This window comes from Podarcis vaucheri (genome assembly GCF_965113315.1).
Source record: "Podarcis vaucheri genome assembly, chromosome: 6".
Classification (NCBI taxonomy): domain Eukaryota; kingdom Metazoa; phylum Chordata; class Lepidosauria; order Squamata; family Lacertidae; genus Podarcis; species Podarcis vaucheri.
In genome coordinates, this window is record NC_138764.1 from 69934585 (window position 1) to 69961309 (window position 26725).

Genomic DNA, 26725 nt, shown 5'->3' on the forward strand with positions numbered 1-26725 from the left:
GCAGGCAACAAGCTTTTGCCTCCCTCCATTTATGGGGGAGCAAGACCCCATCTCCTTGTCTGCATCTGACTCTTTCTGGTCAGACTTCTAGCTGTGTTGAGGAGGGATATCTACTGCTGCTCCCCTGAGCCCCAAAGTTCTGGCTGCATAATGCAAACAAGCTGCAGAAAAGAAAAGGTGTGATGCCCGGTGCCCCGCCCCCCCCGGCCTCACCTAGCTACACATCTGGATTAGGCAGATTCATGGGGGAGAGGGCTGTCGAAGGCTGCTAGCCATAAAGGCTGTGCTCTGCCTGCAAAGTTGCAGACAGCAATGCTTCTGGTTTCTGGAAGTCACTCGAGGGCAGAGTGCTCCTACAGTGACGTAGGAAGGGGCGTGCAGTGGCTGCAGGAGTTATTTTTACTAAAACACATATTTTTGCTATTTTGTCACCCCTCCTCAGTGATGGCACTGGGGGTGGCCAGCACCCACCACACTCCCCCTTCTTACACCACTGTCTCCCCCATCTCAGTGCCTCTAGGTACTCTCCAGTGATTGCCCTCTCACCTCTTTCCCCACTCTGATTGGCATGTTGTGGCCAGGAACCTATTGCCTAACTTCCCATCACCAGTGAATGCTAACTACCATTGCCCTGATGGAGCAGATAAAAGATAAAGAATAATCCGGAGCCAGCCTGGGATAAATTCCTACTCTGCACATTTGCATTCAGCTAATGTTGCGCTGTGTTGAATGTGCAAGGGCAGCTGCCGAGACCAAAGGAGCCTGCTCTTGGAGGGGATGGCTGGAGGCAGGACAGGTTCCTCCCAGAGTCTTCATAAAATAAGGTTATTACTGTCTTTAAAATAATTTTATTATTATGTTACTATGTGTGGGCTTTTACAGTGTCAGCTGCCTTGCAGGCCAGTTTCCAGGCAGAAAGGTGAGATAGAAATATTGCAGACAACTCCCGATTTGCTCACCGTGTTATGAACCTAACACCAGCAATTCAGAGTTCTCTCTGTTATAAGATTTCAAAGTAATTTCAAATGTAAACTTGCATAATACAAGATAGTCTGTGAGCCAAAAAGATGGCTGCCCCACATCATGACATGGGACAGCCATCTCCTCCTCCTTTCCATACAGATCCTGGAAACATTGCTATGTGATTGCACTTTCAGGGACATTTCTGGTCTTGTTCAGAAAAGGGTCTGGCAGGTCACCTCATATTGCAGCAAAAATTCTAAGAATGCTCCCTTGCACAGGTGTAGAAATTGCAATCATTCTCATTTGAATGATGAAAACAGTTTTTTGGATTGAAGTCAGGGCTCATTATCCATTTGAAAATCATAAGCATAGTAAAATCTGACTTGAGAACTGATTGATTTTACGTTCTGGTAGCATCACTACTTGTATGTGGTTTTAGGAGGGGCCACAGAATTATTAATTTTATATCCCCCAACAGGGGGATCTGTGTGCTGTGCAGGTGTCAGTGTTGGGTTGGGGAGGGTTCAGATGGCAGAATAAGCTTAGAAAATAGTATGAGCCACATTTAAAAAGTGCAAAGAATGGTTTGGTATTATCCTATATGTCCTTAGCCTGAAGCAGATACACAAATTAAACATGGGGTGAAGAAATTGACCCACTTACAACACTGCTGCACTTTCTTTTGCCACTTCAATTTTTAAGAATTAAGAAATTTCAGTTATCAGTTATCACCTATTTCCTGCTGAACACAACCGTATGATCTACAATCAAACCAATATATATTTCAGATTATTCCTATATGAACAGTTGCCTAACCCATATACCGTCCTCATTTCATTTAATAGTTGCATAACAGGAAAATATTAGCAGGTATCATCCCCCCCCCCCCAGAACAGCATCTCCCTGGCAATAAGATCTGCAGCTGCTCATTTCTGCTTATTATGCAGCAATGGCAAGTGTATGTTAAAATTATCTTTCTCTTCCAGCAGTGTAGGCTTGACTGCTTTCTCCTTAAACACTATACTAGATCTCATTTGCTTTTGACATAAGCTGCCCTGACTGTAGGCTGATTCACACAACAACATGCTGGCCTATGTAAGAGTTTATTTCACAGTGAATTGTTGGTATTTTTTAATAGTCTTGCAATGCTTAATATGATTCCAGACGGCAACTCTCCACATCTGACTCACTTTCTGAACGTTTTTCAGGAGGCAGAAAATTGCGATGTTTCGCCATGTTGAATGGGCCTTACGAATGTCCATGGCGGAAATCACCAAAGAAAGGTAGATTCAGATGCCTGGGTGTCACATGCTAGCCACTTAAAAGCTTACTATATGGTGCCTGAAACTGCTTAGGGGAAATGGTTATTTGTAGATTCTTAATCCTAGCATTACCAGCCATCTGCTTCCTAGCAACTGCCATGATACAGTGATGCTGAGAGTAGAGACATCTACCTCCCCACAGGGAGGTGCCAAACACTAATTTTCTGTATCTGTAACCCCCCCACCAGTAGAATGTGAAAATGCACAATGCAAATCCTCATGGACGATATTAAAAATGTCTTCCAATTTGCACTAAATTTTATTTCAGCTCTGCTACGCTGGACTTGTGGCATGGGAAAAGCATCCCGGACGCCAGCTCAACACACTGCCTGGATGAACTTGTCCCTGCTTGGGCTCACAGACATGTCTGCTAAAACCCTCATTCCTAGACCAAGGGGTTCCTGCTACCGTACCTTGTTGTAAGTGAGGGCTGCTCACTGCACTGGATGTGTATGGTGCTGAGCTCTTGCATGCTCCGCAGCCGGGTCGCTGGCACACTGGAATTAGGGAGGTGGGTTGTCTTCTTGCTGCGGCGGGAACAGCAGGAGGTGCTCAGGCCTTGGTGGCTCGAAAGGGAGGGGCTGCGGCTGGACGGATAGTTCTGCATCGAGCTCTCCAGACAGTTCTGCTCAAACATCTGCTCGTCAATGAACTCATGGTTCTGTCAGGGAGAACGTCAGCAAATGTCAGGAACTTCCCAAGATGACTTTAAACAATCGCCGCCACCACCCGGAGGGCGACTAAACTTTCAAACAAGGACTTTTGCATATTCTGTTTGGTCGTGCTTTTGGGAACCATGACATAACTCTCTTTCGAGAAGCTAATAGGCTCTTCAGCTGGTGCTGGTGGCACTTCCTGTTGAAAAGGACACTTCCAGATGGAAACGTGCTCTAGATGTATCCATCCATATCTACAGCCAACATTTTTTTTTCTGCTCAGGTTCCTTCTCAGGCATTGACAGGAAGTGCCGCCATTGCAGCTGAAGGTGGAAGACACTTATGCATTTTAATATAAAGCTTGTACCCAACTAAGTTAGTCCATTAATCTCATTGGGTATGCTCTGAATAGGACCAGAATTTGGATACAACCCAAAATAATTAAGAGTACTTCATGTGAAAAGTTCCATGATAAATCTTTCCATGATAAATTTGAAGAAAGGTCTCTTACCTTGTTGGACGAGAAATCAGCAAGTTTTTGTGAATATGCATCCAATTACCCAAGATGCATTGCTATTTCCACCCCCCCTGCAATTAATCTTGTTTCTGGAGCTGTAGGGTGGAGTTGTGTCTAACTTTTTTCAAGTCTGAGAGAAGAGGAAGCACATATGTGTGGAAAATGTTTGAAGATTACTTGTGGGACTACACTCATTTCCCCAGACCAAAACTCTTGTCACATTTCATTCGCTTCATTTCGTTTCTGTCATTTATGAGTTTGGGAGATAATCTTTGAGTGCCCCCCTCCTACAGAAGGACTTACTCCTCAGAGAATTGTTTATTAAAATGTGAATAAACATAGAATCAGCACTTTTTCGCCTTTATGCACATCTCTAAATTTGATGCAATTTGTCCCAAATAGGGGAGGAGGAATCTCAAGCGAGGATTGCAAAGCACTCAGGTTTAGGTTCTACTAAAAGAAGTTCGCAGATGAAATTAAATAAGGTAGAGAGGAATGCTGGCATATGGTGCAATTTTACCATTATAGAAAAGAGACTAGTAAGCGATAAAGGGCAAGACAAAGACTAGCAAGAAGGCCAAGAAGTGGAATACAAACTGGCAAATGTGTATCATATGCCAACCACCTCCTTTGCATGAATTTATTTATTTTTTTGAGCTTGAAGAAAAGGAAACCTGTGCAGGTTGTACCCCCAGCAGCAAATTGAAATGAAAAGCAATGCAACAAGCAGCGCTGATGCAGACATACCCCAACTTTAGACGCTGTAGACAATTATTTTTTACTTAGAGTAGATCCCTTGAAATTGGTGGACCTCAGTCATGTCCATTCATTTCAATAGGTATACTCTGAGCATTATGAACACTGGATACAATCATAGGCATTTAGTGCAGAATTGTCATGCTTCACTCACTCACTTTTTAGGGGAATCCACACAATACCATTATCCAATTATTCTTATCATAAATTTCCCTGTGGTTCGTCCATCTTTCTCAGACTGAAGAAAGTCCATCTTTATTCATAACACAACCTCCATGGGCATAGCTGCCTAATGTGCCATATTTTTCAACAGGCGTGGTTTTTACGTAGGCAGCGAGATATCAGGAAAGTGAACTTAATCACAGCTCAGCACTTATAGCATTTGTGATGGGTGCATTTTATGACGCGGGCATAATTTTTGTTTCTGAAACCAATCATTTAAATATCACTAAAACACTTTTCTGACTGTAGTGTGTTTTTTCTTGTTAAAAAAACCCCACCCCATAATGCTATAATGTTGTGGTTACAACCCTTAGTCATGGCAGAGGGTAAAAGCTTTTTTTGAAAAAATCATTTCCCTAAAATCTGCATTCTTTTCATAAAGTATTATGGTCCTGCAGCATCGTTATCTTGAGATACAATGGGGTGCACCTCGGGGTGAAGTCAAACTGCTGGAGAATCACAATGCCTGCTGTGGCTGCAGAGACCAGTAACCTGCCACTGCTTCCTTCCATGTTGTTCTTGCTGTGTTAGCAGAACCAAAGTCAACTCCTTGAGGCGCAAGCCTGGGCAGTGTGCATGGATATCCAGTGTTGCCCAGAGAACAAGACCCCCTCTTTGGCCCCTCAGATGTCCAAAGGAAAGCAGAGCAATACATTTGGCACCAGCTAGACTGCAGGAGTTGCTGGAAGGAGGTTACCATATGACAGGGACGTCCAACTCCCAGTAGACTGCGATCTACTCACAGTATAAAAAAACTGGCAGTGATCTACCCATTGTCATAAAAAGACTGGCAGTGATCTACCCAAAGTTGTGGAGCTTTCTTTTAGGAAGCCAAAGTTGTGGAGCTTTTTTGAGTAAGCCAAAGTTGGGTTGCTTTTTTTGCTTTTTTGTAAGGAGATCGCTGAGAGGCCAGAGATCAACCAGGATCTACCAGGAACACCCCACAATCTACCAGTAGATTGTTGGTCATGCCTGTCATATGACATCCGATCATCTTAGGGACTCCACCATTATACAAAATTTTACATCATGGTGGCTATACTGCTATATCTCTCATGAAAAAAAAAAAACCATTGGAAAAACGTTTTACTGATAATTTTAATATGCATAATAAACCAATCAATAAGAGTCATAAAATAATACCCACCACAAAGTTATACCAAATGTGTGCTGAGCTTCAAATGGCCTTACCCACAGCAGCTATGCCATGTCCACTGGTGTAGAAGGAACATAGGATGTACACATTGAAGGAGCTCAACAATCCCAGTAGTGCAGAAAGCCATGTGCAATTCTGCTTGTAGTTTACCACAGAAGGACAAAGACGTGTTAGCTGTCTGGCAGGAGCATAAGTATCTTGATTTTATCATGACCTTCCTGATTTAACATTATGAAGCAGAGATAGACCTAAGCAAAGCGGTTAGGATGGCAAATGGAAGGGAGAACGACATGGTTAGGGGAAAGGTGATGCTGGTATTTTATAATCAATCCAGCTGAATTGCACAGAGCTGACATTCTGTGCTTTCAGGTAGGAAGACAACTTGTGAGAAAGCTTCCACCTAGGACTCCAATTCCAGGAAAGAGGTGCCCTTCATATTTACCTCCAACTTTATTCTGTGGGACTATCATAATCTTTAAAAGCCTGTTAGTATATGGGTAGGGTCATGCCGGCAGGTCTTCCCACGTACTTGACACCTGGCCAAGATCAAAGGAGATAACCCTGTGGGACAGTGATTGGCAGCACCCACGAGGCACCAGGCTTTTGAATGTTTTGACAGCAGTTTCCACGCTACTCCCATAATGCATAAAGAATACTCTCGAAATGTAATGCTGTGTAACCTAGAATAGCAATTTTAGCCAGATCAGGGAAATATACATCGCACAAAACAGGGGAGAGATGAGTGGTGTCTTGTACTTAACACAGGAGCGAGAAAGGATAAGACCTCAGAACATACACAACTCCCACAACCACAAAGGGCAGATAACTTAACATTCATATTTAGCATATTCCTTTTTTGAGCTAGAAAGGGTGGGGAAAAAACAGATAAAGCTGTTTTCCATTTGACAGTCTTAATAACACTGGAAGCCACCAGAGAGCAAAAGAGCACCAGCATGCACAATCTGCTAAAAACGGGATCAACAACAAGGAAGGAAACAACACTCAAGACATGGCACAGAGACTGCAGCAAATGGATTGAATTAAGAAGGAAATACCTTGAAGGTGGAAGTTCGTACAGATAACAGGGGATCATCCCCAAGATAGGACAATCCCTACAGGACAACATGTCAACAAAAGATAAAAACACCATTGATTGTCCATCCTAGCATTCCAAAATCAACTCCCAGCATTCCACGTGGCATCACACAAGTTTGAATGGGCAATATGACCATTTCCTTTAACACATTTCGCATTACACCAATAAGATGCTTGGGCTTCCTTTGAGAGCCAAGTGGCCCAGAATAAAATATTATAAGCCATTTATCTGAAGCACCCCCAGATGGCAGCACATGAGCAACTAAAAGCCATAGAGCTGAATTAGAGTAAAATAAGTAGTGCTGCTGAAGAAAATATGGGATGTATTGTGATACAGAATAAGGGGTATGGCTCTTGAATTTATTCCTTTGTTTTATCTTTCTTTATTTTACAGGTTTTGTTTTGAGCAATTGCCTGAGTTTGGAGAGAATTAACCACAGCTTAGAATGACACTGAATTTCAACAGGCGTAGGTGATACAATGAATCTGATTTCTGGTTTGAGGAAAAGGTGAATTACCCTTTCAAAACTGTTGGTAAAACTCTTTTTATGTGGAGGTCATTCCTCATTTCGCTGACAACTTTGTACCATTGTAGAATGACACTTTGGTGTTTCAGCAATCCATAAATTATCACAACAATTTCTTTTGTTAGTGCAATGCTTTCTTGATTGATCAAGTAAGTATGATGGAAAGACATGCATTTTCAGCACAAATGCTGACTGAACTGTTGTGATGGGTGCACTGAAAAACATACACCAAACATGCTGCATGTCAGTCCGTGGATGACAACTTCTGTGTTGAAAATGATGGATGGTTTAGGTCAGTAGCATACCCCTTCCTATAACCAAATAGCCATTTATCACTGATCAAAGTTGCAATGAGCCACATCTGATTCCAACTCCTGCCCCCCAATTTCTGACAAAGCATTATACATATTTACATTACAGCTTGGAGGATAGATGGGAAATAATTTATTATATTTCCTATCAGATTAGTTCATATATATCTTGGTCATTAATTGCTTCTTTAACCAATCAGCTTTAAAGGCATTAGAAACTCTTTTTCCTATTTCCCCCCTCCTCAGTTTATTATTATACTAACATTGACCCAATGGCAATCCCTTCAGTAGCTTCACATCATTGTTGAGGCCGGTGTTCTTTTCAGGCAACAAATATATGTAGAATCCATGCAGGGGACAGGAGTGGTTTGTGGCCTCTGAACAGAGCTTATGTACATACATGACCCAATCGATGCCCAAGTTGAAGAGGTTGGTTAATGCAGGAATTGGGCATTAAGTGTGGTGACGTCTGCAGTTTGGAATTTCCTCCTCTTAAATAATAGGCAGGCACCATCTCTTGACTTTGGGTGCCTAAGACTTTCCTCTTTTAACAAGCTTTTTAAATTGCAATACTGAGATTTCCCAGTCTGCGTCTGTATTGGAATTGCTTTAAGGTGTTTAAATTATTTTGTCACTTGTTTGTTGCCCTGGGCTCCACTGGGAGGAAGGAGGCAATATAAATGGAATAATATATCAGTTTATTGTGCCCCTTTCCCCATGTTGATTCTACACACATTTGTTGTCTGAATAGCATTTGCATAAACAGTGCTCCTATTTCTTCACCACTGTTCCACCCCCTTATTTCCTCTATAGTGTCCAAGGCAGCATACATAAAGATAACTACATTTCACTCCCCACAATGACCTTTGTGTAAGGCCACCCAGCAAGATTCGTGGCTGCGGGAGAATTTGAATTGAGATCTCTTCACTCTACTTCCAACACTCTGTTTACTCCCATACCAGACTGGATCTCTGTTTATCCATTTGATAGCAGGGATAGCAAACTTCATCCTTTAGCCTTACTTCCTCCCCCCCCCTTCTCAAATGAATATGACAGAAATGCACAGAGATGCTTGTTTATGAATAAATGTCTCATCATGGAGATATTACCCAAGGCATATTGATAGTGCTTATTTCTTGGGTGGGGGCGTTGAACATGCTCATGCAACACATTAGTCTCTGCAGTCCATATGTGCCATGCCTCTGGATGTGGTGCCTTCTACCTGCTCCTACAGCTGGCGGAAACGACAGCAAGATCAACATGGGCTGTGCATTCTGCACCTACCCTTGAGTTTCCCTATGGGAAAAGGTATCTGCTTTTCTCCCGTACGCTGCCTGTGTTTAGGGTGGTCTGCTGCTGCACTGCAGAAACAGAGGCACAGGCAGCTGGAGATGGATAATAATTTAATGTTCTGAAGAAGTGGTGTCGAAGGGGTAAAGACAACACAGATACGGGTCCCAATGCAGCTTTAGTTGTGGCCAAGTAGCCACGTGTAACAACTGAACGGGGATGTGCATTGTGAGGCTCATCAAATGACTCATCTAGCCAAGTGAGTGTAGCCCAGATGAGCAATATGATACTAATGAGGATGTAACTAGAAGTGCATCTGCATTGGCTACCTGCATAGAAGACTGCTTTTATGTGCAGGTCTCAGGCAACTGTCACATCATTCTATTCCTAGGGCTGCTGTGCACTTTTCACTGTAGTATGCAGTAGCTGAAATGGAAGCCTTTGCCCATCTTCTGAGCAGTACAGCTTTCACCTTGGAGTATGCCATGCTGCTTTGATTCCTGGGTATAATCCAACAACTTGTAGGCAGTGCAAGACAGGTGTGCACAGCAGGCATCTCAAGTTGGCACCAACCCAAAGCCAACTACTAGTAAGGGCAAACCCTGAGCATCTCTGCCTTTAATTCTCGGTGGCAATATTTTGCTAGGCATCAGACTTTGGTGCTTTTTAAAAGAAAAGCATCTGAAGGTCAACAAAGCAAAAAGACATGTTGAGTCCTGAGAGAAGCTACCTGTTGGGTTGCTTGGTGCAACACATTTTTTAAAAAAACCATGGTGCTGGAACTAAGGCGTGTATAAAATATTTAGCACATCCCATCAACTGATAATAACATATTTTTATGTCTCCCAGGGTACATAAATCTATGTATTTGTGTTGTTTACTTTGTAGTATCCCTGCATCTTCTTCAATTGAAATCACCCCCAAGAGTGTGAGATTCAAAGTTAGAAGGCTTCCTGTTGCTACTTACAGTTGTTTTTTCCAAGCAGTGCAGTAGGTGGTGATGCTGACTTTCAATTATAGAAGTGGTTTTGCTGATGTTGTGTTCATCTTTCATAGATCCCTAAACAGAGAGAAAAGGCATTTGCAGTGAGACCTCTGGCACAGAGAAAAAGGCAATCAGGTCTGCATCTGAAAATGCAGAATGGAAAAGATGAGCGAGGAAAAAGATGTGAAAAGCGCCCCCACCTTGTCAAATTGTAGTGTGAGAAGAGGCCCTAATCCTTCCACCCAGTTCTGGCCCAAGCCATGTTGCTGAACCAAAAATGGAGAAGAGCAGTACCAAGAGGACTGTAAGCCGGAGAAAGTGAGAGAAAAAGAGAAAGTTGGTGATGGTGGCGGGGGTCTTGAAGTGATTGATGCTCAACAATGAATCCGAGGCATAGGAACCTGTAACCTAATTCTTGGATTTTTGTGTGAGCTCCCTTGTCAGTTAATGCCCTATTCCTAGCTTTTCTTTGCCAGGTTGTTAGCTCCGCCAAGGGAATTCTGACCTTCTCATGCCCCCTCCAGCCATGTGGCATTGAGTGGTTGAGCAGGCCAGTCATCAAGCAAGGCTCTGTCCCGCCCCTGTTCTCCGGCCATGAGGCATTGGTGGGCAGGTATGAGGAAGCACCCCTTCGTCTTCTAGAAGGTGCCTCAAAGTGCTCATCACTCACAAATAACTCAACCCCATGCTGTGTCCACCAAATGCAAATGTGGAGAAACTACCAAAACTAAGCCAGAGTGAAGTAGGCAAAAAGTTTGCCATGTCCAAGGCCAACCAGGACTTCCAGGAAGAAAATCATACATGGCCCTAATTAAGTGGTAACCAGAACATTTCCTACACTGGCTCCGAAAGGTGGGCAGGTGCATGCAGCCCAAGAATCATCAGAAGAACTGAATGGAGGCAGCAACTAGGAGCCAAATGCAGCCCCCCTCCTTGCTAAAATGTTTTGCAGCTGACCTCCACGGTTCACTTTCAGGTCAGGGGACTGGAGGCAAAAAGTGCTGTCCCTCTCACCGCCTAAGCGGGGGAAGGGAATAATAGAGTGTGATTTTTACAGTGAGTTGGTACAATAAGCGGAAGAAAGTGGTACACCAAAATGCATTGTATATATTTCACATGTAAAAAAATCATTTGAGCATCGTTTCAAGGCTTTGCCTCTCCTTTTTTGGCTTCCAAGACATGTCAAAAGGTCCGCCCCATGATCACTTGTCATGTTACAGAGGGGAATGAACCATGTGCACCCCCAACAATATCATTATCCAAAACAATACCCATTATCCATGGGTTAGTGGTGACCTCAGGGCATAACAAGCAGAGGGTCCCCCAAAGTACTGGTTTATTACACTTTGAAATAATGCATACTCACTTCTTAAGTGGGCTCCCCTATAAAGCCATTAAGTCCAGAGTCTAAAACTCCCTAAGTACATCACTGATTTGGCTTTGCATATGCCATTAGGCTAGCTCTCTGCCTTCTTATTTACAACATGAAAGTAAAACACAAACTATTTAATCCATGTTGAATGGTATGCAGTGGGGTGGGAAAGGAAATGAGAAGTGGTTGATTCACGCAAAGAGAATGGAAAAACCTCCACATCAACTATTCTTTTCTACACAGAAGAGTTGTAATTTACGGGAAGCAGAGGTTACTTGCAGAAAAAGTAACTGGTCCTCATTTGCCACATAGCTCTGCCAACAAGCCAGCGTTTCTGTGTCGCTTGTTAATGACTAATCTGAGATGTACACACAAGGTGTGTGGGATCCCCAGCACTGCATGGATGACAAGCAACTTCATCTGCTTGAAATAACTGGAATCTCAGCCCACGCTAAAGGTGAAGAGCTGCAGTTGAGTAGTTATATAGCTTATTAATAATCAGCACTTATGCAGAGCCAATATTTCTTCCCAAGACGTTTCACACCTGCATCGCCATGAGAGAGCAGCATTCATCTTTTCCAAAAGGAAACAGAAGCCTTTTCGAGGCAATTACGGCTGTTGTTCCATCATTGCAGAGGACTGAAATGTATTCTTTCCCCAGCTAGTGGACCCTTTGACATTGTCCCAGCACTCAGTGGCAATGCCATATCATTGGCATTCTATTACAGTTCAGACTGCTGTGTCCAAACAGCCACTCTAAAGCTACTCTAAATGAATTTTTCAGCTGCTTTCTTTTTGCTTGTTAGTTTCTTGGGTGTGCCTGTCTAGGACCCTGGAGATGCCTTTCTAAGACGGGCAGGTCCACAGGTAGAACACATGCCTTTCAGCTGTTGCACCTATCTGTCATGGGGCTGTCAGGTAAGGAACGTCCAGAGTGAGGAATTAACTCTTTATTGTCAAACGTACACTTGCAAGGCATGCCCATCAGTCCTACGTCTCTCAGCTGCTCCTACGTGTGTACCCAATGAGGCAGTTGCAGCAACAGAGAGGGGTCCCACCCCAACCTCAGCTCTCCCACCTGAGTTTTCTGCAAGCAGGCAAAGACTACGCCTGTGTGTAACCTGCTTCTGCTCCTCCCGCTTCAATCCTCTTTTGGTCCTGGGGAAAAGTGGAGCAGGAGAGGTAGGGCAGGAGTAGGAGGAGTGGCAGCCCTTGACTTTACACTAGCTTGACCTATCTCTAACTCCTCCTGCACCTGTTCTCTCTCCAATCCCACAGCTTCTCCCGCCTCTGTCTCTCATCTCCTGGCTCCCCCAGATCACTGATCTCTTCCTCCAAGTCAGTCTCCAACCTCTCTTCTCCCGGTGCCCACTCCTCAGTGTCCAGCCAATCCCTGCCACCTGTCTTCCCTGATCATTTTATTTCTAGGAGGACTAGAAACTTACATTTTTTAAAAAATGAAAGCCTAGGGTCATTAAAGGCTTTTGTGGCTTCTATGGTGCCTGCGCATTGCATTAGTGATCCCTGTTTGACAAGAAAAGCATACAGTGCATCACTGAGCCATGGTCCATCCTGAAAAGTGCTCCACTGCTTGAGTCATGCCAGTTTCCTTGCAGGTTGTCTCCCTTATTTTTCCATGTCTGCATTACCCCTCTCCACACCCCAAAAGAGCCCCTTGAGTGGCATAGCTATGCTGTTTGGGAGCTTCTTAAAATACCTAGGAACAAAGCATTGGATCAGGTTTTGAAATGTGTAACTATGGCAAATGAATATTTTGTTATCTTCACGCATTGTAACTGAAACTTGAAAAATACAGACATTTTCACCCGCTTGTTTAAGTCCAGTAAAGCAGATCAGCTGGCCTACCCTGGGCGACCTATTTTCCCGGCCTCATCAAACTGTTCTCCTAATAAGGACATCACCTATTTTTAAAAGTATCTGTTATGTCAGGCTCTGGCTGATAGGCTTTTGTGTATATTACAAAGCCCCAGATTTTGTGACTGGGCTGTGTACATCACTTACTTTTTGATTCAAGGACAAGGTTTGCCCAGAATTGGAGAGGAAGGAGCTAACTAGATGCAGGCTGTGAGGCCTTTTTGATACACTGAAAATAGGATTCTTTCATTTCCCCTTTTCAGCAGCAGCAGCAGCTCTAAAAACTACATGGCTAAGGATTGTGTGTGTGTGTGCTTGTTTAATTTAAACTCCCTGACCCTGAACTCCACCTCAATTTCACAGCATGTCTTCTGTGATCACTTCCATCAATTTATTTTTTGCGTTGAGTGGTTGGGATTTTCAAACACCATTAGACCCATTAAAATGGCAATTATGCATTCAAAGGAGCACCTTAAACTTAGGTTGATGTTCAACAATATGTTTTAGGGAATCCCTTTCCAGTGTTGCCTACAGATTCTTAGAAAAATATGTATCATTACCATTATCACGATGCCACTATAGATCGCTTTTATTGTATTGGCATGCAATTACAAAATCTTTTCTATATTGCATTTTATATAGCATTTAAAAAGTGTGCTTAGCAATCTCACCTTGGACTACATAAATCTCCAAACAACCATAGGGAGTGAGTCATTATTTCCAGAATGTACTTTTACAAGGTCATCCAATGGAATTGATGGTAGAGCCACAAGGAGCAAACACTGATTTTGTGCTTCAACATCAAAAGACTGGGAACAGATAATGGTGTTAATGGCCTCAGGGACTGCAGCAAGGGCTATACACTGGTGAGGCTGGTCCCTTCCCTTGGCTGGGCTCTCAATGTTGCCTTTTCAGATTTCTAAGGACCACTTCAAACATTACAAAGTTCCAGCACAGACGTTGCTCCCATGTTGGATACTGCATGACTATTAGACATAGATTACAATGTGTAATAATCCTTCAGGCATGTAGATTGTTGCATGTTCATGTATTGGATACCTGTCGTCAACCACACACAAGCTGGGAATTGATGCTTGGCTAACATTGTTGAGAAACAGTGTTTGTTTCGGTCTCTGTTGATATTGGCTTTCTTCCAGCTCTGCACCATTGTAACAAAGCAGTAAAATGAAATGAAATTCAGTTGCTGGACAGCATACATGACGTCAAACTAAACAGTGGTTTGTTACCTGCTATTCATACCACCACTGTACAAAATAACCCACCCCATCCCTTACACTTGCATGCATGCACACTCATACACACACCCCAGTATGGGAGTTAGGTATTTGTCACAGTGCTTCTCACTACAGTGGTACCTCGGGTTAAGAACTTAATTTGTTCTGGAGGTCCATTCTTAACCTGAAACTGTTCTTAACCTGAGGCAGTGGCGTAGCGTGGGGGGTGCAGGGGGGGCCGTCCGCACCGGGCGCAACATCTGGAGGTTAGGGGGCGCAAATCCATGGGTTAGGGGGTGCAAATTACTTGCCTTGCCCCGGGTGCTGACAACCCACGCTACGCCACTGACCTGAGGTACCACCTTAGCTAATGGGGCCTCCTGCTGCCGCCGCACCGTTGCTGCAAGGTTTCTGTTCTCATCCTGAAGCAAAGTTCTTAACCCAAGGTACTATTTCTGGGTTAGTGGAGTCTGTAACCTGAAGCGTCTGTAACCTGAAGAATCTGTAACCCGAGGTACCACTGTATATCAACCAGCCTGAGCCCTGAGATTGGATGGGCAGAGCGGGGGCTGCTTCTGGTCTCATCAGCTAAGGTAGCCTGTTGTGTGGGAACCAGGAGCAGGGCTTTCTTTGCGGTGGTACCCCAGCTGAGCAACTCCCTCCTCACGGAGGTGTGGATGGCCATGGCATTGATGGGCCTCTGGTGCATGGGGAAAACTCACTCGTTTTCCTAATGCTTTGAAGGCCATGCTTAGTTTATTATAATTTTTCAGTTTCTAGTCTTGCATTTTTTACTGATTGCTATTGCTTCACTGATGGTTTTGAATTGTATCCACCCCCCAAAACCTTATTGCTCCATTTGTTTTGATGTAAAAGACACTGAGGTAGTCCTTGACAAAAAAGGTGAGATATAAGAACACCAAATAAATAACTCAATAAATTGGATGCTGCCAGCTGAAATTTCTTTCTAAATAAAGGTACATGCCCTCAGTGTTGTATCATTTGAACAGTAGGAAGACCCTCCACAACCCAAAATCAGTTGGGCCCAGTATTTTGGAATCTCCATCACACATGCCTAAGAAGTTTATGGAATGCCCATAGGACTAAAATTAACTTACATAACAGATTGAGAGAAGAGCAAATAGGAAAAGCAAGTGCTACCCTTAATCTACCCAGAAGGATTCCTCAGCAGGATTGCTACATTTGTTGAGCAAGACTTAGAAAACAAACACCAGAGTTAGGAGAGGAATCTTTACTATTTAGTTATCAGCTCCTGCCATGGTCAGCTAGAGAGTAAATGTTGAAGGAAACTGAAAGAACTTGAGATGCATCTTCATGGACACTGATAAAATACTTGAGTCCTTTAGATCCTCCTGGATGGACGCATTACACTTTGGCAATGCTGTAATTAATCCCTTTCCCCATATTATGAGGAGATTTGTGTTTCTTTAGAAACAGCGCATAGAAACTGAATGCCATAAAATGGCACCAGGGTTTAACTTTTGTCTTGATGTTTTAAAACTGGGAGGCTATTAGTTTTCAAAATAAGAATAATAGCCACCGTGTCTCATTATGGGAGATGTTTAAGGCAGGCTCCTCTTGACTGATTCAGAAATGTAAGCAGATTGTTCATAGCAATATCTTCGGAATGGAGCTCATCTTGAGAGGGAAGGGTTCTAATTAAGATCCAGCAAACAATCTACTCTGTAACTTGCAATTAAGGAAATAATTGATTTACTGTAATGATTAATCATGTAATGCTTTCAGCCTCAACATTTCTGAACTTCAAAAAACAACACAGCTAATGTCAACCAACTCGAATCGGTTCCTTCAGTGATTAATGGGAGCAGACAGCCTAAGCACTAGTATTACACAAGTGCTCAGAGAAGCGTGGCTGTGAATTTCAAGAGTGCATTTGAGCAGAGGATGTGTCTCAGGTTGCTGTAGGCATCCAAAGCCAGACTCTTCATTAGCAGAAAAATCATTCTTTGCTGAAAAGAAGAAGCCCTGAAGAATATTTAGAGGCTGAGCCAGGACACCAAGACAGTCTAGCTCTGCCAAAATATCCTCTCTCTCTGTTTGCCCATTTCAGTCCAAAGGAACAGTCCAAGACATGTTGCCATGGCATCAAATAGTAAACCGTATCCAGTGTGCTGCTTCCAGTACAACACACTGTATTTCAGAATGGGGGGAGAGATTTGCAAGCTACCAGGGGGGTGGCGGGGGGGGGGGGCGGCGGCGAGAAAAGGACAAAGTGTGCTACATTTTGTGGTATGAGTGGCTTTAGGCTGCAAATGCAGCAGAGAGTCCCATGGTACCACTTCACTATGGCACGAGCTTTCATATGCAAGAGCCTTAGCTTAGCAGATGCAGGAACACGACCAGTCTTCTGAAGTCTGTCTTGCAATGCATATTTGGCTCCATAGTATTTCTGACAGCCAGACAAGACAGGAAACATAGACTTGGCCTCTCAAACCATTGGCTTTGGTACCATCATTTAGCTGCAGTACAGGATTAAGCAAAATGTGGCAGCGTATCCCAGTCGTTGCCCTACTGCAGCCCTTCTGTTTAGCAGTGGCAGAGCATATGCCCATGCTGCCCAGAGTGGACATGCTTCCGAGGGGGGTGGGGCATGGGACACGCTCCTGAGGGAGCGGGGGGCATGGAGGGTGCCCTCCCAGGTGTGGGATAGCCGCTGTGGTGCATGGAGCGGCATATGCGCCCTGCAGCGGGGGGTGGGGTGGGGGTGCGAGCCACCCACGGGGGCAGAGCAAGCCGCCAATGGCGGACATTCGGTGTGCCGCCTGCCCACAACTGCCAAATGTCCGCCCCCCACTGCACCCCTCTTCCTCCACCCCTGCTGTTCAGGACTCCAGGTAAGCCTGGAACCAGAAGCTATGAAGTGCCATTTGGGGTTTAAAGAAAAGAGGGGAGATTTTAAGAGATAACTGCTACCCTGATCCTCCTGCAGCCTTCCTCTGATTTGCTACATGAAGCTAGTAGTCCAGTGAACCATTGGGGATGGGGGTGAGGGCTGGAAAGCAGGTAGGAGGAGGGATGAAGCTGAGAACCCTTGACAAAGAGGATGGATGGATGGAGAGGTGCAGATATAAAAAAGGTACAGCAAACCATCTTCCGAGTTTAGTTGTATTTTCATTACAACTTTTGAGAACATGAAAAAAGAGGGCAACACAGAAGTTGCTTTGTGGTTCAGCAAATTTGCAAACTTGTTTCTTATTTTTGTTATTTAAGCTTTCTTAGTTAAGCTTCTCAAAAACAAAACAAAAAAGCCTTTTTATGAGTGTCAAATTATTAGTTTCCCTGTTTATTTCCATCTACTACGATACATATCCGTCACCTGAACTACTGGAAAATACGTATCAGTAAGCAAAGTGGAAACACCATGATATTTTTAAGATCTTGACGCAGAAGCTGGTACTTGAATTGGATGAACTCAGAGTTCTACTGTCAGATTCACTGAGAGCCAATCACAATCTTGTTCATTCTGAGTGCTGCTTTGGGTGAGCGAAAATTGTAAAGACACACAGCCATGTTTTTTGTTCAGTAGGACTAGATAAGTTCTGCAGAGCACTTTCTACACTTGAAGTGCTATAAGAACCATAACCATGATTAGTACATTTGTTTATTGCATTCCTGGTACTGTACATTATGATTATTGTTTCTGATCTATGCTGTTGGATATATTAGTAGAAGAGCAGGATATAATGAATTACTGCTCTGCAATTGTTACTATATAAATAATCTGCAAATTTCAGAATGCATTAAGTATCATATTCTCCAATTTATTTATTTATGTATTATTATTGACAGAATTAGAAGGCTGTGTCCAACTCTGCGTTACAGACACTGATCTCTTTGGTAAAGGTCTCTCAGTGGATGTGACTTAGTAGCAAAAAAATTGAGCAGCAATATAGGAAACAGGGCGGGGGCGGGAATCCAGTCAATTCTGCATGCCTTTTTTGAAGATAACATGATGTTTTAAAACACTATGCAATCCTGGACATGATTTAAGATTCCTGCAGCATCTTCTCTGTGGCTGTGTTGCTAAATCATCAAATCTTATTAACTCATCTGAGCAGACACTCGGAGCCTGAGCCAAGTCACGACAATACTGTGCTGTGTTCAAAGGGTTTGCTGTGTTTTGCTACCAATCTCTGTTTCTAGGATATATTTTAGGAACAGTAAATGCAACATTTAATACTGCTTCCAGTGGGTGTCACTGCCACCTGCATCTAGCAGAAAATAAGGCAATTGCCTGCTAGAGAATGAAAAATTGGTATCAACAGAATCAGGGCCAGATATGGTCGATTGCAAGGCTGAGCAAATGTTATCTCCTCCCCCTCCTCAAACACCCCCCCTTACTGTATGTATATATACAAGGGAAATACAACTTTGTATTTGCTTATAGTGATGGCTACCATATTGGGGTTGGCAAGCAAAGAGAGCAGGGGCACAGCCCTGTGTGTGTATGTGTGTAATTGTAATGTAAGAGAGGCTTCTGAAAATGCAATCAATAGTCTGTTCCTCCCCTCACCCATGCTCACTGGGCAGCAACAAAAAAAGGCTAGGCTTGCAAACAAGCAACGTTTAATTAAAAGTGCAGGAACCTTTAAGAGCCTCAAAAGAGCTTTACAAGCTGGCTGTGCAATTGTGTTTTATTACAGCAACAAAATTCTCACAAATCAGGTCTGCAAAAATGTAGGAGGGCAACAGAGAAGTGGCAATCAGGATGTTCTGCAAAGAAAAGTAAACAAAGGATGGCTATTCTAGTGAAAAGAACAATCCTAGCTGGTCAGTGTTTGAGTCTGGGGTGGAATTAATCTACCTCTCTCTCCAAGGCACCCCACACTTCCTGGCAGGCTTTCTTGTGTGCCTTTAGCAGCTGTGGAACAAACCAGACCAAAATTTAGCAGGCAAACTTTTCCTCACCTGCAGATGCAGAGATTGGGAAAGCTGCTGCTAAATTTTCCTTATCAGCCTACCATCTTTCAGATTGTTTCATGGTTCTGTTGAAAGGCATGCAAGTGACAAAAACTCATGTCACAATTACTTTTTGAAGTCTTCAAGATGCCCCTGCAGGATTTGTGATTGTTTTCATCACAGTACACTGCATCGTTTAGATTTCTGTAACTTTAAAATGGCCAGTTACCTCAAGTGAAGCTGAGCTAGCAAAACAAAAGTTTGGAATACTAAAAAGGAAGGGGGGGAGTGTTCTAAGTCAAGACAGATTTAAAACAAAACAGGTGCCAAGCTTCAGAAAGGGCTGGTGGACTGGAAAGAAGGTCTAGAGATTTAAGGCTTTCAACACCTTTAGCAACTGGATTTGTTACTTCATGGGTAGAGGGGCCCTGCATTTTACTCTGACAATGTTGACTATGTGTTGTACCTTTTATGGGCTTTAAAAGCAGGAAGCATCTCTTCAGCTTGAACGTAAGAATGGTATCCCAACCCTCTCAGCATGAATTATTGGAAATGAGCGCTGTAACACACACTATAGGTGCTACAGGGATGCTTCTAAAAATGGTCCTGCATAGCATGTGATTCCTATTCTAGGTGCTCTATTGTCTTCTGCAGTTTATGAAGGAACTCACTACAAGCTGAATTAATGGTAACTTAAACTTTATTCATGATGAAACATGGGAGCCTGCACGTTACTTCTCTAGCCAGATCTCCAAAAGCTGGCTTCCTGGGGCAGAGCTGTTTCTCTTGAAGGGGCCACATGTCAGACATTTAGTTGATAATACATAAATTACAGTTGCACAATGGAGAAATAGATTGGAACCACATGGGAGAGTTTGTGTGTTTCACCTGGTGCTGGTGTGAGCAGCTCCAGGTTCTCTTGACCTAGAGTGGGCTCCCTACCCTTCCCACATTGAAAGCATACATTTCCCTCATTCTTTGCAATTTTTAACACACCCTCTGCACCAGTTTCCTAAGCATGTGGAAACCCCAAGGAGGTTTGTGCCAGAGTTTGTGCCAGAATGAAAGGAAAACAAGCAGCTGGCTTCTGCAGAGGGAATGAACAACCTCTTAATGGCCATGGTGCCCTGTGTTTAGGCAGAATTCACCTCCCACAGCAAGAGGAGTGGGCCAGAAGGATTAGAGAGTGTGTTGCATCACAGTTCATTGGGCTTTTCAAACATCCAAGGTCTCCATGCCTTGTAAACTGCTGAGCTATTAGCACCAGCCTTGGCTGTTGGCAGAGATGTGGAGGTCCACATGCACATCTTCATGTTACGGCTGAGAACACTCACCACAGGAAGGCCATTCTCACTGGTATCCCCATAGCAACCATAGTAGGTGCTGCTTTGATCCTAAGCTCCCTCGATTTCAAAATAACTGAACCTCCAGTTAAGTGTTCTCATACTCATAGTGTCAGGGTAGGCTGTGGTGCTTACTAACAGGTGTAGCGATTGCTGTGTCAAGCATTTTCTGTTATAATGAGGCCCACGTGTGACGGATCAGATGAGTGAGCAAAGACACACGAGCTGTGCATTAGGTTGCCTCCATTAGGCAATTTTCCTTGACTGAGAACTGCTTTTTTAAAAAAACAAAATCCTTGAAAATGTGTTAATACTTGCTCTGGCCTTGATCGGGCTTAATATAACAACCAGCTCATACTGATGTTACATCTGCTGAGAAAGCTAATGAACTTCACACTTTCCTCCCTTTCATTGAGTTACTAAGATTAGCTTCAAAATACTTTGCTGTTAGACGTGAAACAACCACGGCGACAGGTAGTTTGTGTGGGTAAGGCTAGGAGACATTCCATCCTGCAGGACTGAAACCTTCAAGTCCTCGTTGGCTGGAATTTAAACATCTGCAGTTGCTGCTGCTTTCTGATATTTTCTGTATAGCTTGCCTTTGGTTCCCTCCAGATTTTGTTGAACTCCAACTCCGAACAGTCTCAGATGTATAGCCAATGGCTAGGAATGATGGGAGTTGTGGTCCAAGAACATATGGAGGGCCACCAGTCTCTGTACCACTTCAACTACTCCTGAGTCAGAGTACAAGCTGCTCCTAATGGCTATGCAGCATTTAACCATTTCTGTAGATAGTATAGATCAGGCATCCCCAACCTTTGACCCTCCAGATGTTTTGGACTACAATTCCCACCATCCCTGACCATCGGTCCTGTTAGCTAGGGATCATGGGAGTTGTAGGCCAAAACATCTGGAGGGCCGCAGGCTGGGGATGCCTGGTTTAGATAGCTTGCCCATCCTGAAAAACACACACACATACCCCAGAGATCTAGCTCCCTCTCTAGACAGCCCATTTCATTGCTAAATTGCTCTTGGAGCTAAGAAGTCCTTCTTAATATAAAGACTGAAGCTAATGTTTTCATAAACCCTGATGAGGGTCCTATCATTGATGTAAGTTCTCTAAATTTACTCCAGCAACCTTTACACTAGTCTAAATATATTGAGAATACCAATCACAGATCTGGATTATTGGTACTCTTTGTCTTTCTGTCACCATTAAAGCACCAATCCTGTGCTTTCCACAAAAAGCCCAGTATGCTTCCATTGCAACTCTTTCCTTTTGCAATTGTATTCCAGCTACCTACATTTAGCGCATACAGTAAAATTATAGCATAATTATAGCACAGCTCAAGCCTGCCTATGATACTGACATAGGGAGCGACAATGGAAGAAGAAGAAGAAGGGGTGGATATGCTTTCAACATTCCTCTGAAAGGGCTTGCTTTTCCTGTACATACCGTCAACTCCAGGGCTTCATTAAGGAGGCCATTGCGCTTACTGTGAAGGTAGGCGTTGGAGCTGCCAGTCTTGGCCACACGGATCCTGGCCAGCCGGGCTTTCTGTGGAAGGAAGCAAGGTGGGGAGTAGGTTAGACTTTCATCTATATATCAACCTTGATTTCTTTTGTGTGAGTGATAACCATGATTTGTCTTCAGTTTTTGTTGCTTTAGAAGAGATATACTTTTCATCATACTGTACTTGTTGACAGTTTTATTATTTCCTACTTTTTTAAAAAACAAACAAACATGTGTCTCACTAGTTTTACTTTCTGAAAGAAGTGATGTGGGTGGCGCTGTGGTCTAAACCACTGAGCCTCTTGGGCTTGCCGATCATAAGGTCGACGGTTTGAATCCCCGTGATTTTTTTTACCTTACTTTCTGAAAAGGAAAAGCTTTGTTATTTATTTTTTTAAAAACTGTTTTCTATTCATGGAAGAGGAACATGACTGAAGCAAGGAACCAGGATTTCCAATGAAACCTAAGACTGTGTGTTCTTCCAAAATTCCAGAGGCCAGATGTTGGGAAGAGATGGGTTTGTGTTCTGAAAACTATAGAATCCTGGATCAGCCTTGAGTCTCAGTTGTGCTGTGTATTTAAAGCGGTATCATACCACTTTAAACAGTCACATTGAAAGTTCCCAAATAATCTTGGGAACTGTAGTTTGGTAATGGTGCCAGAGTTGTTAGGAGACCAGTATTCACCTCACAGAGCTACAACTCCCAAAGTTCATTGGGAAGATGGATTGACTGTTAAACCACTGAGAGAATTGTAGCTCTGTGAGGGGAAGTTGGATCTCTTAATAACTTTCAGCACCCTTAGCAGACCACAGTCCTCAGGATTCTCTGGGAGAAGCCATGGCCGTTTACAGTGGTACGATAAAGTTATAGTGCAGATGCAGCCTTAGACTCATTGGATGACCTGGGTCAATTCAGTATCTCCTAGCTTTATTCTAACGTTAACTTGGATTATTGATGCCCTATCTCAAAAGGTTATTAGGAAATAAAAAAATGAAAGCATTTTCTACATTTATGGTACAGTCTTATGCACACTAACTTCAATTAGTGGCGCTTACTCACATGATAATGCACAATGGGTCAGGCTGTAACGACACAAACATTAGCATGTGCATTTTATGTATTTTAGGGTTTTGACCCATTCTTCACTGTAAGGTCGCAGGGTGGGTTACAACAACAACAAAACCAATAAAAGAAGTAAAACATTTGATATACAATTATAAAAACAAGTAAAACAATTCCAAGTGAAAGCAGCACAGCATAGATTAAATGAAACAGAAGAGGAGGGTCACATGAAAATGCCTTAACTATCAAAGACGAGGGTGGAAACAGTTAAAGAGTAGCAGTGGCACAATCCCTTTCCTAGGACCATCAGAAACTCCCAAAGTTAAGAGCCATCTTCTTCTTGCTTCACACAGCAAAACATATTAGGGTGGCCCTGTTTATTTTTCTACCCTTCTCTTCTTTAACATCCTGTATGAGGAAGACTTCTGTGAAACTAGAAAGGTATCTCAGTATTTTGTGCCTTTCAGACATGCTATGGCTGCTGTTTAGGTTCTTTTCTATATGGACCGTCATTGTTTTTTGTTGTTGTCATAACTGAATCTATTTTTCATATTTTGATTATTCTAAGACACCAATCACTCTTCTTTTCCTATACATATTAAGCTTCGTTTTCTCCTGAAACCCATCCAGCAATTTAGTGGGAGAAAAGTTAAACTGTGTTTCATTGTGCTTTCAGTAACTGGCTCTGAAGCTTGAAATCTTTTGTGAAACATTTTGAATTCAGCAGCACCTTTTTGGCACACAAACTGTGCCAGTGTTACCAAGGTTACAAAGCATCTATCTCTGCTGATTACAGAAAGAAGGCTCTCTCTGTATGAAGAGAGATCAGTTTGTGTGTCCCCCTGAAATATACTTGAAGTCGAGTGTGGATTTCATGCTCTTTATTCAGCTCATAGTAGTGAGGAATGAAAGTTTCCCCAAAATATCTGCTTTATATACATTATTTACACAATGGGCCGCACGTGATTGGCTAATTCTGGGATTCTCCTGTAGGCCAATCAGGTTGCGGATTCACTTCCACCTGGAGCTGGATTGGGTGGCTCCTGCGGACCAATCATACTGCTGCATTGTTCTAGGACCAATCAGACTGCTGCATTATGGACCCTATTGTTCTAGGACCAATCAGACTGCTGCCTTTTGGATCCTATTCAACTCAGTACATAACACTCCCCCCAATACACACACACACACACACACACACACACACACACACACACACATAATTAACTGGTGTCAGATCTGGGTGCCCTCTCTCCAATAATTGCATATAGAGACGCTTACTTTTGTGGGGCAGGAGAATGAGCAAGTTATTCACAGAGTAACTGACATAATGAGAAACAGCAAACAAAAGTCATTATTTTAAGAAGCTGCTATAAGACCAATGTTCCATCTAGCTTAGTACTGCCCATACAAGTCGGCAGCTTTTTATTTAGTAGCAACAACTTATTGGTCAATTTTTACACAAAAAAGGTCTGTCAGTAAGTTACAACATTTTAAAGAACATAATCATGGATTTTATGTGTGACAATGATATGATTGATATCAACAGAACAGTTAATTAAACAGTTGGTCTGTGAGCATTTAGAAAAGGGATGCTGTGATTATTAAGACCCAGCATGGGTTTCTCATATATATATATATATACATATATATATATATATATATATATGTGTGTGTGTGTGTGTGTGTGTGTGTGTATCTATTAGAGTTACAAGCTGGATGGATCAGTGCAATCCTGTGGATGTAGTGTATCTTGATTTCATTAAGGCTTTTGACAAAGTCTTCCATGATATTCTTGTGGAGAAGCTGGTAAAATGGGACAAGGTAACCTGTTAGGTGGATTTGTAGTTGGTTGACTGACCAAACCCAAAGAGTGCTCATTAATGGTTCCTCATCATACAGAAAAAAAATGGCAAGTAGAGTGCCGCAGGGTTCCGTCCTGGGCCTGTTGTTCAACATCTTTATTAGTGACTTGGATGAAGGAATTGAGGGAATGCTCATCAAATGTGCACATGACACCAAACTGAGGGGTAGCTAATCGCACAGAACATATAATCAAGGTTCAGTATGACCTTAACAGAATGGAGAACTGAGCCCAAATTAACAAAATGAAATTAAAAAGGGACAAATGTAAGGTTCTACACGTAGGGGGGGTACACAGGCTTCTTGTATGACTTGGCTGACTAGCTTGATCCACTATTTGGATGCCTTTTACGTTGTGCCTGTTTTCCCCCACTCATACAACTAGGTAGCTTTAAATTCTGGACTTAATTGCCATAGGAGGAACAGCTTATGAATATTACTTCACTTACCTCAAAGTTAATCAACTCAGCCTTGGTAAATTTGGGTGTTTGCTTTGCTAAGTAGACCCCTGCCCCCAAGGTCCTGCTCAGAGGGCACCCCTTGATCTGTTGAGGACTGCACAAAGGTTGTCCTGTATTGGGGTGTGGATAGGCTTGCTGATCTTTTGATACTTTTAGATTACGTGTAAGCAGTAGGCAGAGTACACTTTGTCCAATCCATATTCTGCATGTGACCATACTGCAGCCTTTGCCAACACCTTCCAGATGTTTTGGAGTACAACTCCCATCAGCCCCAGTCAGTGCTGGTTGGGACTGGGGGAAATTGTAGTCCAAAACATCTGGAGGGGTTGGCAAAGGTTGTAATATACTCACATGCACCAGGATCCTGGAGGGAACCAGAATAATGAAGGCTGGTATATTATATGCTGCCTATGAAACTCAACTCTCAGAAACTTGTCACACAGCCCCTAGTTCATCTTTCCTTTATTTGAAATAGCTGAGGTTTAAACAAAGCTGTTAAGTTAATTTGCAGTTAACATAATGAGGCTGTGGGTTGCATTCTAACTCATTTCCATAGACTACCTACTGGAGTTCAGCTCACAGTACTCACCCACCCCCAGCAGCTGAGCTTCCATTATAAGGGACTGATTGCTTTTGATTTCTCAATGCCCTCTATAGTCAGAGACCCACAGGACAACCCAGAATATGCTTTTGAGAGGCTCAATGTACTTGTCACACTCAGATATCTTTCACATGCAGTCAGAGCTGAATGGCAGCCACTCTTCTGATACAGTCCCATGTGTGCTGTGTGTGAACAATGCAGGTTACATGGGTCTTAAGCATGCTGAGTGTATGGAAAAGACCTACAATCTGCCCCACCATTCACTTACAGCTGCGGCCACTCCCCGAAAAGCTGCTCATGAAAAAACAGCTATCAAATGGCTGGTTAAACAACAAAAAGATTAAATTAAAAATAACATTAGCCCAGGTACATTTTTGAAAAACGATAATTACTGTAAGCAGAATTCTAATTTAGCCCTTTAAATACTAAATAGGTCAGTGTGTCATACTTTTTATTTGTCCAATTCCTAGCAGAACCTGTCTTGTTTACTTCTGTGTTGAATAAAGACATTGGTAAAATGTAGATATGTTGAGGGAGGCAGAAACTGGCTTTCCATTGTAGGGATTAAAATGGCCTCTTTTTGACTGCTGGACACCAGGGCTGGCTCTACCAGTTGGAAGAGTGGAACAGCTGCCTCTAGTAGCAGATGATGCTTGG

General features: G+C 43.0%; 2 protein-coding genes across 11 annotated transcripts in view; one reads left to right on the forward strand and one right to left on the reverse strand.

Annotated features, from left to right (window-relative positions):
• Positions 1–26725, reverse strand: part of KCND3 (potassium voltage-gated channel subfamily D member 3) — a 281448-nt gene that overhangs the window by 8739 nt on the left and 245984 nt on the right. For 5 of the 8 annotated variants that reach the window (XM_082227640.1, XM_082227642.1, XM_082227643.1 and 2 more), the window contains exons 4-8: positions 22023–22124; positions 10001–10102; positions 9783–9875; positions 6648–6704; positions 2699–2946 (exon numbers count right to left, since the gene is read on the reverse strand). In XM_082227640.1, the coding sequence (XP_082083766.1) occupies positions 2699–2946; positions 6648–6704; positions 9783–9875; positions 10001–10102; positions 22023–22124 (602 nt within the window). The remainder of the gene's footprint in view (positions 1–2698; positions 2947–6647; positions 6705–9782; positions 9876–10000; positions 10103–22022; positions 22125–26725) is intronic. The other 3 variants (XM_082227646.1, XM_082227641.1, XM_082227647.1) reach the window with 3 other exon arrangements.
• Positions 418–9995, forward strand: LOC309535022 (uncharacterized protein). Of its 3 annotated transcripts, none has more exons than XR_014220972.1 (5): positions 418–919; positions 2172–2246; positions 2554–2704; positions 7082–7196; positions 9872–9995. XR_014220972.1 is itself a non-coding variant. In XM_082227684.1 (4 exons), the coding sequence occupies exons 1-4, from the start codon at positions 865–867 to the stop codon at positions 7119–7121; spliced, it is 321 nt and encodes a 106-aa protein (XP_082083810.1). In that variant the 5' UTR covers positions 418–864; the 3' UTR covers positions 7122–8312. The 3 variants fall into 3 exon arrangements, 1 of the variants encoding a protein (XP_082083810.1); XR_014220973.1 differs by lacking the exon at positions 9872–9995 and adding an exon at positions 8339–8351; XM_082227684.1 differs by lacking the exon at positions 9872–9995 and having other exon boundaries at positions 7082–8312.

Coding starts and splice junctions, on each gene's coding strand:
- LOC309535022 (XM_082227684.1), top strand. CDS start 865: ATGTGTGGGCTTTTACAGTGTCAGCTGCCTTGCAGGCCAGTTTCCAGG. Junction 2,247..2,553: donor GCGGAAATCACCAAAGAAAG/GTAGATTCAGAT, acceptor ATTTTATTTCAG/CTCTGCTACGCTGGACTTGT. Junction 2,705..7,081: donor TCCTGCTACCGTACCTTGTT/GTAAGTGAGGGC, acceptor TTTATTTTACAG/GTTTTGTTTTGAGCAATTGC.